The sequence below is a fragment of the Crocodylus porosus genome, unplaced genomic scaffold (assembly GCF_001723895.1).
Source record: "Crocodylus porosus isolate Cpor-Errol unplaced genomic scaffold, CroPor_comp1, whole genome shotgun sequence".
Classification (NCBI taxonomy): Eukaryota; Metazoa; Chordata; order Crocodylia; family Crocodylidae; genus Crocodylus; species Crocodylus porosus.
The window spans coordinates 210285-226234 of NW_017728899.1; the positions used below are offsets into that span (position 1 = coordinate 210285).

The window sequence follows — 15950 nt, forward strand, 5'->3', positions numbered from 1 at the left end:
TAGGCAGGAGATGGAGCCTGGCAAGGGTCCCCCCAGGGTACCTTCCTCCCGCCCCCCCAACTGACCTGCAGCAAGCCAGGACCGCCTGAATCTTCTAAATCAATTCAGAGGCTTCAAATTGATTTGGACATTTTAATTGGGCTGAATCTCCTCCGAATGGAACCAGCAACTGAAGCTTCACACAGCCCTAGCTAAGCAGCCCGTTGGCCCTGGCAGGCACCTGAGCTGAAGAAATGAGCACCTGCCCTGCAGGGACATGGAGGAACGCCCCCTCCCCCATGCTGGGGGCTGAGCATGGCTCCTTTCGGCCCTGCCACTCACTCCTTCAACGTGCCTGCGACTCCTGAGGCAGCCATCCCAAACTGCCTGATGCCCCCCTGCGGCCCAGTCCCAGCAGCACTCTTCTGCACTATGGAGAGCCCCAAGCTCGCTCCCCCCCAGCCAGTGCAAGCAGCATCCTGGCCCCAATGCTCTGCTCCCAGCCCAGAGCTCTCACTGCAGCAACCATCTGGTTTAGTCAGGCACAGGGAGCCCCACTCTCCCCTACATACACGCTTTGGGGCAAGGATTTATTTACACATTTTACAGTAAACCAAACAGAATAAAGTGCATTATTTAGAAGGCATGTCCACAGGGTGGGTCAGCACTTTGCCGTTGATGTACTGCTTTTCCCAGTAGTGTTAAGGTTTTCGGGCAGCATCTGCGGGTCAAAGCCATAGCGGATGTAGCGGTAGATCTCCTCAGCCTTCTGCTGGCTGACCTGGGCACCGGCAGCGATGTCCCTCGGTGAGCTGCAAGGTCAGTGCAAAGGGGATCTCAAACACAGCTCTCTGGATGCCAGCCCATGACAGGGAAGTGTCACATGGATCCAGGGAAGAGGCTAGATAGACAAAGCTGCAGGACTGCAATACAAGGAGGGTACCAGAAATGCCAGGGAACCTTTCATTGCCTTCTCCCCAGGGTTACAGGGAGCGTGGCCTTATCAGGCCAAGCAAGGCCAAAGCTGAACAGAAGCTATAGAGGCAGAGCAGAGGCCTAGCAGGTCCAGGTTACACCCCGAGGGATGCAGGGAGGAGCATGGAGCCCAAGGGCAGAAAGGGAGGAGAAGCACCTTGGCGCAGGGGACAGCACATTGAGTTGCCTGCCTGACCCCATCCTGGAGAGATCCTGAGAGACAGAGGAAAGGCAGAGACATGAAAGCCCCAGCCAGCACAGCCCCTCAGCAATCAGGGAATGCGAGATGCACGGTGCCACCTGCCCCACCTCACCTGTTGGCCATCGTCTTCACAGACCCAAAGCGGTGGCACATGTTCAGTGCAGTCAAGTGACTGATGTTGGGGATGCTCAGGTAGAACCGGAGAGCGTCCTGCTTGGGACTGCTCACCTCGGCCGGCACAGCGATGGCTGCATTCTTCCTTCGCTCCACCAGAGCCAGGTCTTTCAGCAACTTGGCGGTTTCCTCTTGGCAGGAGCTGAAGAGGATCCTGATTCCTGCCCGGACAAAGGCAGACAGCATGCCGTCGTAGTGCTTGGTCCTGTGGAACTGGCGCAAGGCCTCTCCTGCATATTGAACAGAAGAGCTGAGAGTTTGTTTGCAAAGACACTTTTTCTTTAACTCCTAATTGCTGAGAAGAAAAAAACATCGGTAATGATTACCACCCATCACCAATTATTGTACAACCAGAGTAAGGATTCTTTCCCAGTCCAGGAAATTCAGCGTCAGGAGAGGAGAAAAAACTGCCCAATGCAAGCAGCTGGGAGAGATCACTGGTGAGAAGGCTGTTTTCTTGAAAGACGGGGATTTTAGGATGCGAGACCAAAGCTCACACAAGAGCTACATGAGAGGCTGGTAACCTGAACATGCAAAACTAAGCAGCAGTGGGAGGGTGCAGCTACCTGAAAGGACTGGGATGACCAGAGGGACAAAGGGCTGAAGTGAGATTACATCAGGTAAGGAGCAGCTGTCTGAATGTATGTGATGAACAAGAGACAAGTAGTCAATAAAAGGTGGGAGCAGACAATTAACGCAGCTGGTAAGATGGCAAAGAGAGAGTAATATCTACTGGGATTAAAAAACACAGCTCATGTGTTCCTGTAAACAAGCCGTAAGTCTAAAATACCCTGATACGTGCTCCTGTACCCCAAAGACCACACACACTTTGCTTTGGGGAGGGCAAAATGAAGAAAACGAGATTTCCCAGAGATGTGGCTGCATAGAGTAGGGACAGAGCCTGATCAGCCACCAGCTTCCCCTCTCTTGCCTGCTCAGCCAGCACTGCAACTGTGCAGCTGCACTGAACTGTAACTGGTCTCTACAGCCAGCTCTACAAATTTGTAAAAGCTAAAAACAGGCTCCAGGGCTGGGAAGTAGGAGAACAGACCAGCACTAGCTGCCAGACAGCTCAGTCGTTAGCTTGGCTAGGGGACATCAAGACTATTAAAATGGAGAGACGGTTGTTAATAACTGTGGAGTGAAGAGCAATGAGCCATGAAGTCAACTGACTCCCTCAGCTGCCTGAATAGAAATGCCACTGCTGCAGCCAGGCAGTTGGTTTTAAACTTTGGGCAGCAGAGGACTCAAAGTGGGGTGCTTCTATTCTGGGCAGAAAATCAGCTTTCCCACTCATGAAACCTGCCAAATTTGTAAGGCTAATTTGGGGGGAAAGCTCTGCATGGTTTCCAAGTCAATATGATACATCCAATCGATCCTCTCTGATAGAAGGCTGCACTGGCTGTTGCAGAGGGACACTGTAGTTTTCTTTTATAACTATTTTTAAAAAAAATCCAACTAAACACATGTTGGTTGGTGGCATTTTGCTTGCTTGCTTTTGCCACCATAGCAACAAGCACTGTTAAGAATAATTAAAATATATATCACCGTAACCAATCTTCTTACTTTATAAAACATTGTGAAATCCTTAAGTATAGCTCTCTTCCTCTTGTACTCTCCCCCTCTCTCTAGCAACTATTTGTCTTGAATCCAAAGGCTCCCCATGTCCATGTGCTGGACACAGTAGCATAATGAATACTGACCTGCTTTAATCCTGTCCTTTTCCACAATCACACATATCCTCTCAAACATGCTCTGCAAATGCTGAATCCGCTGTATCAGTTTACTTCTGTTCATGTTGTTCAACAGTTCCGACATGAATTTCCTCTCCACTACCAGCCGGTTGCTGACAATGTAATCACAGCCGCTGAGAGAGCAAACCTGCACCTTTATCTCATGAACTGCCTTCAGGGAAGAAATTATTTCTGATCCAGAGGAGATCTCGCGACTGTCTACCAAAATGCAGAGTGGAGCTTCTGTTTCCAGAAGCTTGGATGAAGCAGGCATGGCAGCCGAGGACTTTCCTTTGGAAGTGGACTGGCCTGCATCAAAAGTGTTTGTGCGGAAGTTGTTTGAAGAATGCTCTACCTGCAAATGTTGAAAAGCACAACATGGCAGCATGGTAACAGCAGCATGCAACAAAAGTGAGGCACTCAATCAAAATATACCTTTGAGATGCAACAGCCTAGCAGCAACGCATTTGCTTCACATCGACCCAGCCTTCCCTCAGAAATCATTTAGGAGAATCTTTTAAGGAGAACAAGCTATCATGTCTCAGGCATAGTTCTTTGGCATGACAGAAATTTAAATAACAAGATCAGCATCTCAAGCCCGCCTGCCTTAGGCTGATTTCCCAAATCAGTATTGAGAAGCTCAAGTAATGCTTTGAATTCCAGACATGCTCAGCACCACAAATGCCAATGAAGTTAACAGTAACTGAAGGAGATTGCCTTCATTTCTATTTACGTGCCTAAATAAGGATTGGGGCCACACAGGTCCTGACTTTGGAGCAGCATGTACACATTTTATGGGAAGTCCTACACACACACACCCTGTGCTCCCTGATGTTCCCTGTTTTCTGAAATATGTCCAAGATACTCAATAACTAAGAACACTATGAAATCACCAGCATTTTGTCCATTCCTGACATGACTCAGACACTGGCCCCCTCAAGGTTATGCTAGTACCTAGAAAGACTCAACTTAACAAGGAAAGAGGGGACACATCCATTTTACTTGCACAAGTAGATCCTGGACTGTTCGTATCCACGTGGTTCACCACACACTGAGGTCATAGTGGGTTGCTGAATTAAAGACAAGCCTCTCAGCTGTTTGCTGTGGCTTCAGCTCCCAAGGGGACCACATCTCCAATCAGCTGAAGCTCATTAGCAGTCCTGCATGACTGACTGGTGAAGCAGTGCAGGTGGAAGTAGAGGCTGCAGCAAACGGAGGCACCTCAGCAGTCCTGGGCAGCCGCTTGCTGTGGCTGTGGCAGCCCTCAGCTGGGCTGCAAGCCCTCCTCTTCACAGGGGCCAGAAGCCTAACCCAGGCTCTGCTGTAGGCTATGGCACAGGCCCCCTGTCTACTCCTCAAAAGGCATCAGAGGTAGGGACCACTAATTCAGGCTCCAGCAGGGGGGAAAACGGGCTCCCTGCAGGCCTGCCAGAGCCAATTTCAGGCATTTTGCAGGGCAGGCTTTCCAATACCTCTAACTGGTTGAGGGAGCACGCCATGGGGTGGATTACCATTGAACAGCAGCACACAGGCTGTTCTCCAGCTGTTTTCAGAAAGTAAAGCTCACCGTTTTTTAAACAGCAACTTTTAAGTATAGCTCAGTACTTACATTTCTTAATGAACCCATAATAAATAACCTTTATTAAACAGCAAAGCAGTGCAAAGCAAAGCGGGGCTTGGGAAAGCTGTGCCAGGTGAGGGGGAGCCCCTGCAGTGGGGGCAGGCACCTAGCATGCCTATGCCTTCAGCTCCTAGAGCTAGGGGTACTTACCTGCTCCACTTTGGGCAGGGCTTTTAAACTTCCTGTCAAAGCAAGGAATCAAGCAACCTGATTGGCTGCCCCTGGAAAAATGTAGGGCTTCCACAGTGTTTCCAGGGCACTGCTGCACTCTGCCTCCATGCTTCAGGTAAGGGGTTTTTGTTGGGGTTTTTTTGGTTTTTGTTTTCTTTGCGGTTTTTTGCGGGGGTAGTTGTTTTTTTTGGGGGGGAAGGGTTAAGTTTTTCCCCACTCTCCTTCTCCCCTGCGGTTTCAAGTTATTTCCAGCCAAATCACAGGTTTATGGAGCCTGAAATCCCTTGAAACCCAAATTACAGTGAGTCCCCAACTAGAGGACCAGCTCTCGTTTGGTATTGGCAGCAGCACTCAAAGCCACCCCGTCAGGATCAGGACCCAACTGCATCAAGCCGTTTATGCAACTGTCACGAGGGAAAGGCCCTGGAAACAGCACATACCTCAAGCTGAGGCTGAAGGTTCCCCTTCCCCTTCAGGGAATCAGTGGGAGTCAGTGAAGGTCTGGCTCTGCCCCGGCTCCCTGGCTGAAAGTCCAGCTCTTCAGACACTGCAGCCTTTAAGTCGAGGAGTCTCTGAGCTCTATTGTCCAGGGACTGACAAGCAGGGACGTCTCTAGCAGCAACCATAAAGTGCAAAGAGGAGCCTGGAGGCAATGGCCTGCCTAGGTGAGCATTTTCCTGCTCTGTCCGGAGAGGGTCTGCTTCCACAGCCCTCGCGTTACTGAGATTTGTTTCTTCTTCACTTGAGTCATCAGGTATAATAATTCGTGAGGTTTTCTTCTTTGCCAAGGGAAGGGCACAGTAGTTTTCTGTCCTGTCCTGATTTAGCTTCCTTCTGCGGCGAGTGAGGTATTGTTTCCTTCCATTGACACATTCCTCATCTTTTAGAAAATCAAAATTGACACACACTTCGTCCTCGCCAGAGTCACTTTTTCTGTAGGTCTCTTCCTCCTCCTTTTCAACACAAAAACTGTCTTCTAAATAAGTCTCGTCTTGCTCAGGAATCTGGAAAGAAAAAGCAACATGCATGAAAACACGACATAATATCACTTTAGACTTGGCGCCCCATATAAAAGTGATGGGGAAGCATGTACACGTGCTCGATTCATACCAACTTGAGTGTAAAACACACTACCCAACTTTGAGTTACTTTAATTGAGGGACAGATCTGGCAGTCCGACATGCAAGTACTTCCCTTAGATATAATGGGAAATGTGTATGTGCAAGGACTGCACCACCAGGCCCATTAGCGGGGGAAATCATTTAATGCAAATACTGATCAGAGAATCATAGGGAAGTGGGGCTGGAAGGGACCTCCAGGGGTCTTCTAGCCCAGGCACTGCCCGAAGCAGGATCATCCTTATTCAAACCATCCTATACAACCCTAATCTAAACTCATGACATAAGACTCCCCTCAACCTTGACTCAAAGAGCTAACACCCAAACCTGCCACAGGGAAAGCAGGGGAACCACAGCAGCCAACGTTCTGCTTCTCTGAAATGTTTTCAATACACACTTGAGATCTTGGGTAGAGCCCAGGCCCCCTGCTACAGAGGAAGGCAACCCCTCAGTCCATACCACTCTGATGACGGAGTAAAATTCCCTCTTCACCCCAGATATGGTGACTGGTCTGGCCCTGAACAGAGGGGCAAGACAGTCTAACCTGGAACGTGCAGCAGAAGTACTGGCACACCCCAACGTCCTCAAACTTGGCTGCATCCAACACCAAATGCCTCTGAAGACAGCTTGAAAACACCCCAAAACAAGAGGGTGGGAGTGGGGAAACCAGCAAAACCCAGAAGTATGGCAAATGCTGATGAAATGTAGCATGAGAAATTAAGATTAATAGTTCTAAAACTGCACTGTAAGCAGGCTAGCCAAATTTCATTTTTCACTATATGCAGCTGACAAACAGTTTCAAATTGTTTCAGTACAGAAAAGCAGTTGTCATCTATTTTTAGTTGTAGATTCTAGGAAACAGTCCTGGCCCCCACATAATACGTTCCCAAGTTTTTGCATGAAACGCAGGCCCCATCTTTTACCACATGCACCACACAAGTTTCCCAACACGTGTAACACTGCTGCCATGATCATTTTTCCTGTAATTTCACATTTTGCTTTCAAAATAGAATAATCCATAACTCACACTTCAATGCCCACAGGTGCAGGCAACACAAAAGCAAATTCCATAACGTAAGAGTTCAGAACTAGAGGTGCACCGATATATCGGCCCATATTGGATTGGCACTGACAAAAGGAAAATTGACATTATTGGCAATTGGCTTTTTTGGCCGGTGTAGCCAACAACACTGATAAACGCCACGTGCATACGCGCAGCCACAGCATGCACATGGCCAGGAATGCAGCCCCCATGCCTCCCCCAGGGGAGCATGCAGTGGTGGGGAGCTGGAAAGGTGGGTGGAGCAGAACTGGATTTAGTTCAGTAAGGATAAATGCAGAGTGCTTCATCTAGGGAGAAGTAACCAACAACATGAATATAGGTTAGAAGGAGATGCCCTGATGGCTGAAAGGGACCTCGGGGTTCTGGTTGATCACAGGATGAACACGAGCCTCCAGTGCGATGCTGTAGTCAGAGCTGACAGCACACTGGGATGCATTAACTGATGTGACATGAGCAAGGCTAAGGAAGTGATACATCCTCTCTACTCGGTGCTGCTGAGACCGCAGCTGGAGTACTGTGCCCAGTTCTGGGTGCTGCACTTTGAAAAAGATGTGGAGAATCTTGCAAGGGTGCAGAGAAGGGCCACAAGAATGATCAAGGGCCAGGATGACAAACCTTATGAGGAAAGACTAAGGGATCTGGGAGTGTTCAGCCTAGGGACTTGGTGGCTATCTATAAGTATGTACGGGGTGAATATCAGGAGCTGGGAGAAAAACTGTTCACTAGGGCACCCCAGGGGAGGACAAGGAGCTATGGTCATAAACTGTTAGAGAATGGTTCCAGGTTGGATGCAAGGAAGAGCTTCTTTATGGTGAGGGTGACCAGAACCTGAAACAGAGGTCATCCCAAGTCCCCAGCCTTGGAAGTCTTCAAGAGGAGGCTGGACAGATGCAAAAACAGTTTAACACTTGGGGGATGTGGGCGGTAAAATAACCTATATAAAAGTAGAAAAGAAACCCTTAGCCCTAATTGATGGGACTTGTCTACTTTCCATTTCTCAGTAAGGGAGAGGATGAAATAATGACAAACACTTTGACCCCAAGTTAGTTGTTAAATTCTCTCTCCACAAAAAGTATGGAAAAACAACAGAAGCATGTGCCTCTGCCAGCAATCATTGTATTGATTACTTGTTCTTCATCTGAAGGTAACCACCCAAAGCTAGGACTCACTGTTCAGGCAAAGGGGTTGCAATCATGCCCATAGGAAACTGAAGTTTCTCTTTCAAGTTTAAATGCATTACACATCAGGAGGAATGTGTTCATTGTGCTTTATACCTGTGAGAAAACTGCCATATTGCTGCATCCTTTATGCACCATCTTGTACCTACTGCCAAGAGCTGGACTCCGCACAGATTTCAAGTAAACTTGTTGCATCTCAGAGTCTGAATCAGAAAGAGAGAAGGAGAGAAGTCACATTTTATTAAGTTTAATGACAGTCATTTTCCATTGGTAAAAATATACACTTCCTTTCAAGATGTCACCAAAGGAACATCCCATTGTAAAGCAGACTTCAGCTTCTCCATGCTAGAGAAAAACACAAAACTTCCTTATAATATCTCCCCAAACATTGGCATGGTGCAGGACTGGATAGATCCATTCTCCTCCTCCATTATGAGTTTGCTATTTAATGGATTTGGCTCCCAACATGCACCACTGCTCTAGCTCTCTTTTCCCCTATGAGCCTCTCTTCCCAAATGGACATAGCCATTTGCTCCTTATGAGTCATTCTGAAAATAGGGATGAAGTTACTGAAATCCAGCATAGCATTCTGTAACTCAGGCCTGCAATGCAGGATTCCCTTTGGTTTGAGAGATGCCCAAGGTGAGGGTGAATCCATTATGCTACCCTCCAGCCCTCCCTCCAGACAAACAGCCTTCTAGAATCAAAGCACCCACTTATTTAACATCAGTACACAGCTCTACTTCAACAAAAAATTCCCAGCACCTGTCCTACATGAAACAGAGGTCTTTTTTCACACTTGTTACTTTCATCGCTTGGAAATACTTGGTCCTTTTTCTGCAACAGATTTCATAACAGAGTGCATCTACAAAAGTTACCGGCAAAGTCAGATCTCAGTGAGAAAACCCAGATAAAAAACCCCAAAACAATATTTTGAGTAGAAGCAAAGAGCGATTTTGTTAATATACCATTTAAAACCTGCGTAATCTCTGCTTCATCATCAAGGAACTGATTGAGTGAGGAGTTCGGATCGTTCTCTGAGTCAACGCTCTCATCAGATGACACATCCTCTGCATCTTCTTGGGAAAGCTCAGCTTCCTCATCTAAAAATTGTCTGGCTGCGTTCTAAAGAAATCCCAACAGGCCGTTCATTTACAGTTCCAGAATTCAGAGCGAAGACAGTAATTGACAATATAGATAAGCTCTTTTCTTAAAATCAGTTCACAGATTCAGAACAGCCTTGGTTCTCAGACGGACACAAATTTCAAGCTTCAAACTGAAACGAAAATGCATCTCAAGGAAGAGATCTCTGAAAAAGTTCAGTCAGTGTGTTGCAGATGAAGTTAGACTGATGTAAACCAAGATGAAAGGAGGGCTGTTTGTTATCATACCAGCGAGTCATCAAAACAGTAAAGAGATGATATTCTCATTTCTGTAAACTTTACAACTGGACTGTGTACAGCCAGGTTCACTGAGCTGGAAGGGTTATCTACTACAACCCCCTGGCCTTTTGCTTGATTTAGAGTACTGCTCCATCCATCTAATTTGTGTGGCCTCATTTCAAAAATCCTGATTCTTGGACCCAAGCTAGTGTCACTGTACTGTGCTGTGTAGACACAGAATTCATCTGGAGGTGGTAGAGGTATCTCTGCATTGTACCACATCCCCCCCCTTCCCATCTCCCAGGGAGGTAGAGGTCTTATGTGAATAATCTCACTTCCTCTGAATAGCTTTCCAGGACTGAATTAAGATAGAAAATAAGATAACAAACACTGATATCACTACTATTATTTATAAACTTTCTATGTGCGCGATTTGGAATTAAACATTTTAAAAAAAATCCGGCTGGGCCATGTGGAACTAATACTTTTGCAATCCTCTATCTACATGCTTGGTCCGTGGCTTACTGTCATCCTTTAATATATGCCTTGTGTCCTTTACACTAGCTGCCAATTTTGGCGTTTTGTTTCAGAATATCACGGTGTCAGTGCACTCATGACTTCTGCTGAAAATGACCTGGGGTCTGAGACCCCACCTGCAAATGTGCAGGAAACGGAACTGAAGTAAGCACTGCCAACCCACGACTGAGAAACGAGTATTTGTCCAACTCTTTGTCAAATGATGCATAGTTTAATTCAGTCATACAGTGAGACTCCCTGATCATATTGTAATTCTGACCACTAGGAATATTTATTAAAGAGTCTATGGCACTCATTCATCTCAGTTAAGGGTGCAAGACAAATCCTTAAAAGCAATTTCTCTATGCCGACTCGTTTTAAAATTAGCCAATTTAGAAAACATGCATTAACATTCACCATTTTTACTATTGATTTAATTTTGCATTACATTCATTTGGACATTAACTAGTATCTGGTTAGTTTCACTACCAGGTTCCTCCTAAATGACGCATCATTAAGTTTGTGTATAGAAGACAAAGGAATATTTACATTAAAACCAGACAAAATGTACTGAACTGTTGTTAGTCTCAAAGGCATTTCTGATCAGTAAGTTGTGCATTGTTGCACCTCAATATATACATCTGAAATAATGTAAGCTAAGCTACCATTTAAAAACCTATAAAAAGCATATGAACAGAATCACATAAAATTCATACCTTAAACATATGGTTGTTTTCAGTCTTTTTCCTTTTCACACCTTTTAACTGTTTCTTGTTACAGCTCCTCAAGTTGAAATCCATAGTTCCGACCGATTTCTCATGAAAATCCATTCCTTCATCACTAGAGAGGTCTGACTAGAGCATGTTACAAACACTTAAGTAATAGAAAAATATATGCCATGAAGACCATTCATAATTACCCCACTTATTTTTCAGTATCTTTTATTAAAGTGAGATCTGATTAGTAAATTCCAACAAAGCAAACATTAATACTAATCCTTCTATAAAGCATGGAAGCCACTCGAGTTTTGAGAATGGGACAAGAATGGGACAAGAAACCTCATATCTTCTGGGAAAAAGACCAAGTCAAAAGTAATGCAAAAATGCAATCCAAGGCATGACAAGATCGAACGGTCACAAACTCCACTGTGACCATTTCAGGCTGGACATAAGAAAGAACTTCTTCACTGTCCAAGCCCCCAAGGTTTGAAACAGACTGCCGCTGGAGGCGGTTCAAGCACCCACTATGAACGCCTCCAAGACACATTCGGATGCTTATCTTGCTGGGATCCTATGATCCCTGCTGACTTCCTGCCCCTGGGGCAGGGGCCTGGACTCGATGATCCTCCAGGGTCCCTTCCAGCCCAAATGTCTATGAAATCTATGAAATGTTGGGGGCTCAGCAGTTGAAAGACTCATATGTTACAAGGAGAGAGGGGCTCAGCACTCAACATCACAAACATATAGTTTGTTTCTACATATACTGGTAAATTCATCTTAAATAAAACCTACAAGGATGAAAAGTCAGATGGTAAAAATTAAACACACCAGGACTAAAGGCTATAAGCTTTCCACCAAAGAATGGCCCTGATGAGATGATTCTCAAATGTCAGCATGAATAATTTAGCTTTTTGGCAATTAAAATGAGTAAGTCTTTGTTAGTAGATTCCAGTGCTGACTAAACTTCCAGATCATTTGATTTTGCCCAAGAGCAAGCCAAAATAATCTATTAAATGAACATTTTAGGCAATATCTAAAAACCCAGGGTCATTTCAGTTAACAATTTGCTGCGTGTTTTAGGCAAACATACTGTTAAATCACAGCATGCAGAATTCCTAATCTCCAGTTGGTTTGCAAATACAATGGCTAAACCATTATAAAGTATACCCAAAATAGGAGCATGAACCAATTTAACTAAATCTGTTTTTAAAATAAGTTAACAATCTAGGCAACTGTAATCTGGTAATGGGTATACACCTGCCCATCTGAAATATGATATTTTGTAATTAAAAGGATAAAATGTTAACATTCAAGAATGTTCTCTAGGATCATAGTAGTCTGCTGCATTTAAGAGGCTGTTGCTCAGGTAGTAAAAATATTTATCGAATACAGAAGAGATCAACAATTCAAGTTTCCACTTCCCTAGGTGAGTTTTACCCTGAATCTATAAAGGGGGTCAGGATGTAAATATATTTTTAAAAATTATCTGTTTAACCTCCTCTAATTACAGCAGCTAAATGGTTAACCAATGGCACATACTTCTAATTTAATGAGCTCTGGCAGGAATGGCCCTGGCCCCTTATGTCTTCACTGTGCAGTGGCACAGCAGGGATCCTGGGGAGAGTATTAAGGCTGCAACAGCAGCCTACCAGGCTGTAGCTGCTTCAGAAATGCCCTGGGGCCGCACTCATTGTGTGAGGGCCAACGGTGACCCCTCAGACCCAGTGCCACCTGCTCCGGGTGCTGTGGCACCCCCATGGGCCAAGCCAGCCATGTGCTCAGCCCTGCCTCCCTTAGGACTCTATACAAAAACGTAAAAATTGTATTACTGGGTCAGACCAAAGGTCTGTCAAGCCCAGCGTCCTGTGCGACACCCTGTTTTCCCTTTTGTTGTCCCAAGGAATCTATTGCTATGCTTCTAGTACCTTCTCTAAGTGAGGGAAGGTTAGCACTGTCTTTGTGGGCCTAGCCCTATTGCACCTTGCATAACAAGGAGGCCTGCTGCTGAACAACAGATGCTCTAGTGCAGTGGTAGCCAACCTTTTTGGAAAGTGTGCCTCAAGTTAAGTGCAAGGACGAGATAGTGCCAATCTAATAATTAGTCACTGCCATTCCCACCGGGATGTGGCAACACTATACTTAGTGGCGTGTAGTGCTGCAGCTCCTAGCAGGGCCCATCCCTCGAGGCAGCTCCAATCCCTTACTCCCACCCCATTCCCAACTGCCATCACCAGCACCACCTTTAACTCAGCATCTGGGGTTCATGCACCAAACACAGCAGCTGCGCTTGCCATTTGTGGCACGTGCCAGTTTGGGCCCCCTTCTCTAAAAGAAGAGTATAAGAAGTGGGGTATATGTAGGGTGCTCCATTCAAATGCTCTGCCAGCCATTTGTGGTAGGTCATATCCTTAACTGTTGCGCTGAATAGCCCCCAAAGGACTTATCTTCCATGCATTTGCCTATCATTCCAAAAGGGCAGGCAATGTGGAGGTGGGCTGGCAATGCTCCACTGCAGAGGGTGTGAACGCTGTTAATCCCAAATGCAAGAGTTGTCTGAGTGACATGGAGGTCACACTGGACAATTCTAGCAGGGTGTAAGGGAAGACACTCCCTAGCACGCAGGCTGTAAAATAGGCTGGCAACCTCCTTACCAGCCTCTTAAACATTTTATAAGAAGTTTCCTGAGCCATCTGAAAAGATGGACTCTCTGCACTAAAGATCATCACTGATATCAAATTAACCTAGGATTAAAGAGGCTAAAGATTAGATTTAAATTACAAATGATAAAAGAGGCTCATTTGCAAGAAGTGGCTGCAGTCCTGAGGAGTGCTGCATGTTAAAATGCACTGCCAACTTTATTTTGCTGAACTGTAAATATTTTCCATTAGTGAGGTTGTATCCTCTAAAGTAAACTAGAAGACGGTAGGTTTTCCTAAAGAACAAGAAAGATTCCTTGGCAATGAGGAAAGCATTAGATGAATTAAAAATTCACACAAATTACATTTATTAAACTTCCTTCCTATATTGTTCAAGCATTTACTTACTATGTTAAGTGCATGCCTACGTTTTTTGACAGCACAAATTGGTGATTCCAAATCGCTGTTACTCATAACCTAGGTATAGAGAAAAAGGTGCAAATGTAATTACAGAGTGCAGAAAATTTTAATTTGGGTATGATAATATATATTTTAAGACTCACATCAGGAGAGTTCAAAACATTTCCTTTTTTCTTGTTTTTCCGTTGAAAAACAATCTCTTCTTCACTTTCACTGCTGCTTCCTATGGAGAGGCAAAGAACAGATAACAATCCTAAGAAAATATTCTCCGTAATACAATATAGCTCTGACTATCAAAATCAGCATGTCTTTAAAAGTGGTTCAAAAAGATGCTATTTATCGATGTATGTGGTGAAAATTGCTCCCTTGTTAGTCAAAAAAGTATCCCACTGAAATGCGAAAGTCTGACCTCCTTTTGATTGTGTGAATTGAAGTGATTACCCAAATTGTACTGAAAATGAAAATTAAGAGAAAGAAACCAGAAACAAAAAAGGAACTGAAAGTAACACCCCCAAATTAACAGCAAAAATGTTACAACTTTTTTGCTCTGCTTTATCATCAGATCTTTCATTTGGTTTGGTTGCACTAAAACAAAAGAAAAATGATTGAAATGATTATCAAATCCACAGCTGTTTCTGCATTTGTTTTCTAAAGAGTTGCACTGAATTATGTTCTGTGTGATGTTTTCTGATAGACTGCATAGTCTCCTTACAGCCCAAGACATAAAACTTAGAGTTGGTATTTGACTGGTCAAAGAAATATGCAGTCAATTGACAATATTTGACCAGTCAATTGACCAAACTTTATTTGACCGGTCAAATACCCAAGCCTACATAAAACTGTTTTTGTGACCCTTACACCTCCTGATCTTTGATAAAGAGAAATCATCTTGAACAAGCTCTTTAAATTGCAAGTGGAGCCAACTAGAGGGATTTCAAGAGATGTTCCATCTTAGCTCCAGTTTCCACTCAAGCGGGCTAAGACTGCCTGGTATTTGCTGTGGCTGCAATATGCAAGCTTGTTTTTTTGTGCAGAGCGCAAGGTGATCACTGGTTTAACTCTTTAGTGGACAAAGCACTAATAAGTAATAACAATTCATTCTTCCAAAGCAAAATGTTCAAACCTGAAATTATTTGGATTATTTTCCATTATAAGAAAAGCTGCTGAATAAGAAACCTCATTTGCTATTTTCTGTTTTATTCCACTACATTTGTTTTTCATCTCCAGAGCTTAGATGTTTATTAAAGGTGCTTAATCGAGCATCCTGAAGACTGAAGAGACAGACATAGTGCAAGAAGCTTCTACGGTGTCGCAAATCAGGTTCTGGAAGGAGCCCAGACTTCTGGCAGAAGTAGATATCGGAGAATTCACTGACTGAAGGTGCAGGCAGAGTCCCACATAGACCAGCAACAGAATTGTGAAGGCATGGAGTTAGGGACTACACTGGAACAGACCAGGCTGATTACAAGCAAGATACTGAGAGGATTAAAAGACAGGTTTTAAAGGCAGCTGCAGGCCACAATGTACATCTCACATGGTCACATCAACATTTGTACTCAGGTTTTGGGGGTTTAACAGAGCAGAAAAAGCTGTATTTATATTCATACATTTCAGCCGGAAACTGATGTGCTTGAATAGGTCCCTCGCTTGTTAACTATGCTACAAATTTACCAGCTGATCATAGAATCATAGAAGTAGGGTCGGAAGGGAACTTGTAGATCTTCAAGTCCGACCCCCTGCCTGGGCGGGAGAAAAAAAACCAAAAAAACCAAAAACTGGACTCAAATGAGTCCAGCCAGGTAGGCATCCAGCCTCTTCTTAAAGACCCCCAGGGCAGGAGCCAGCACCACTTCCCTTGGAAGTTGGTTCCAGCTCCTAGCTGCCCTGACTGTGAAGTCATTCTTACAGATATCTAATCTAAACCTCCTCTCCAACAACTTGTGTCCATTGTTCCTTGTCATGCCGGAGGGCACTAGAGGAAACAAGGTCTCTCCCAAACCCTTCTGGTCCCCCCTAGTGAGTTTATAGACAGTCACCAGGTCCCCCTCAGCCTTCTCTTGTGA

The 15950-nt window shown here is 44.8% G+C and overlaps 1 protein-coding gene across 1 annotated transcript in view; it reads right to left on the minus strand.

Annotated features, from left to right (window-relative positions):
• Nucleotides 1-550: 550 nt before the first annotated feature.
• Nucleotides 551-15950, minus strand: part of FANCM (Fanconi anemia complementation group M) — a 90860-nt gene continuing 75460 nt past the window's right edge. Inside the window, exons 15-23 of the mRNA XM_019556595.1 lie at nucleotides 14031-14110; nucleotides 13876-13944; nucleotides 10829-10966; nucleotides 9183-9339; nucleotides 8311-8417; nucleotides 5296-5859; nucleotides 3034-3418; nucleotides 1269-1560; nucleotides 551-791 (exon numbers count right to left, since the gene is read on the minus strand). Of these exons, the coding sequence (XP_019412140.1) occupies nucleotides 641-791; nucleotides 1269-1560; nucleotides 3034-3418; nucleotides 5296-5859; nucleotides 8311-8417; nucleotides 9183-9339; nucleotides 10829-10966; nucleotides 13876-13944; nucleotides 14031-14110 (1943 nt within the window). The 3' untranslated portion in view covers nucleotides 551-640. The remainder of the gene's footprint in view (nucleotides 792-1268; nucleotides 1561-3033; nucleotides 3419-5295; nucleotides 5860-8310; nucleotides 8418-9182; nucleotides 9340-10828; nucleotides 10967-13875; nucleotides 13945-14030; nucleotides 14111-15950) is intronic.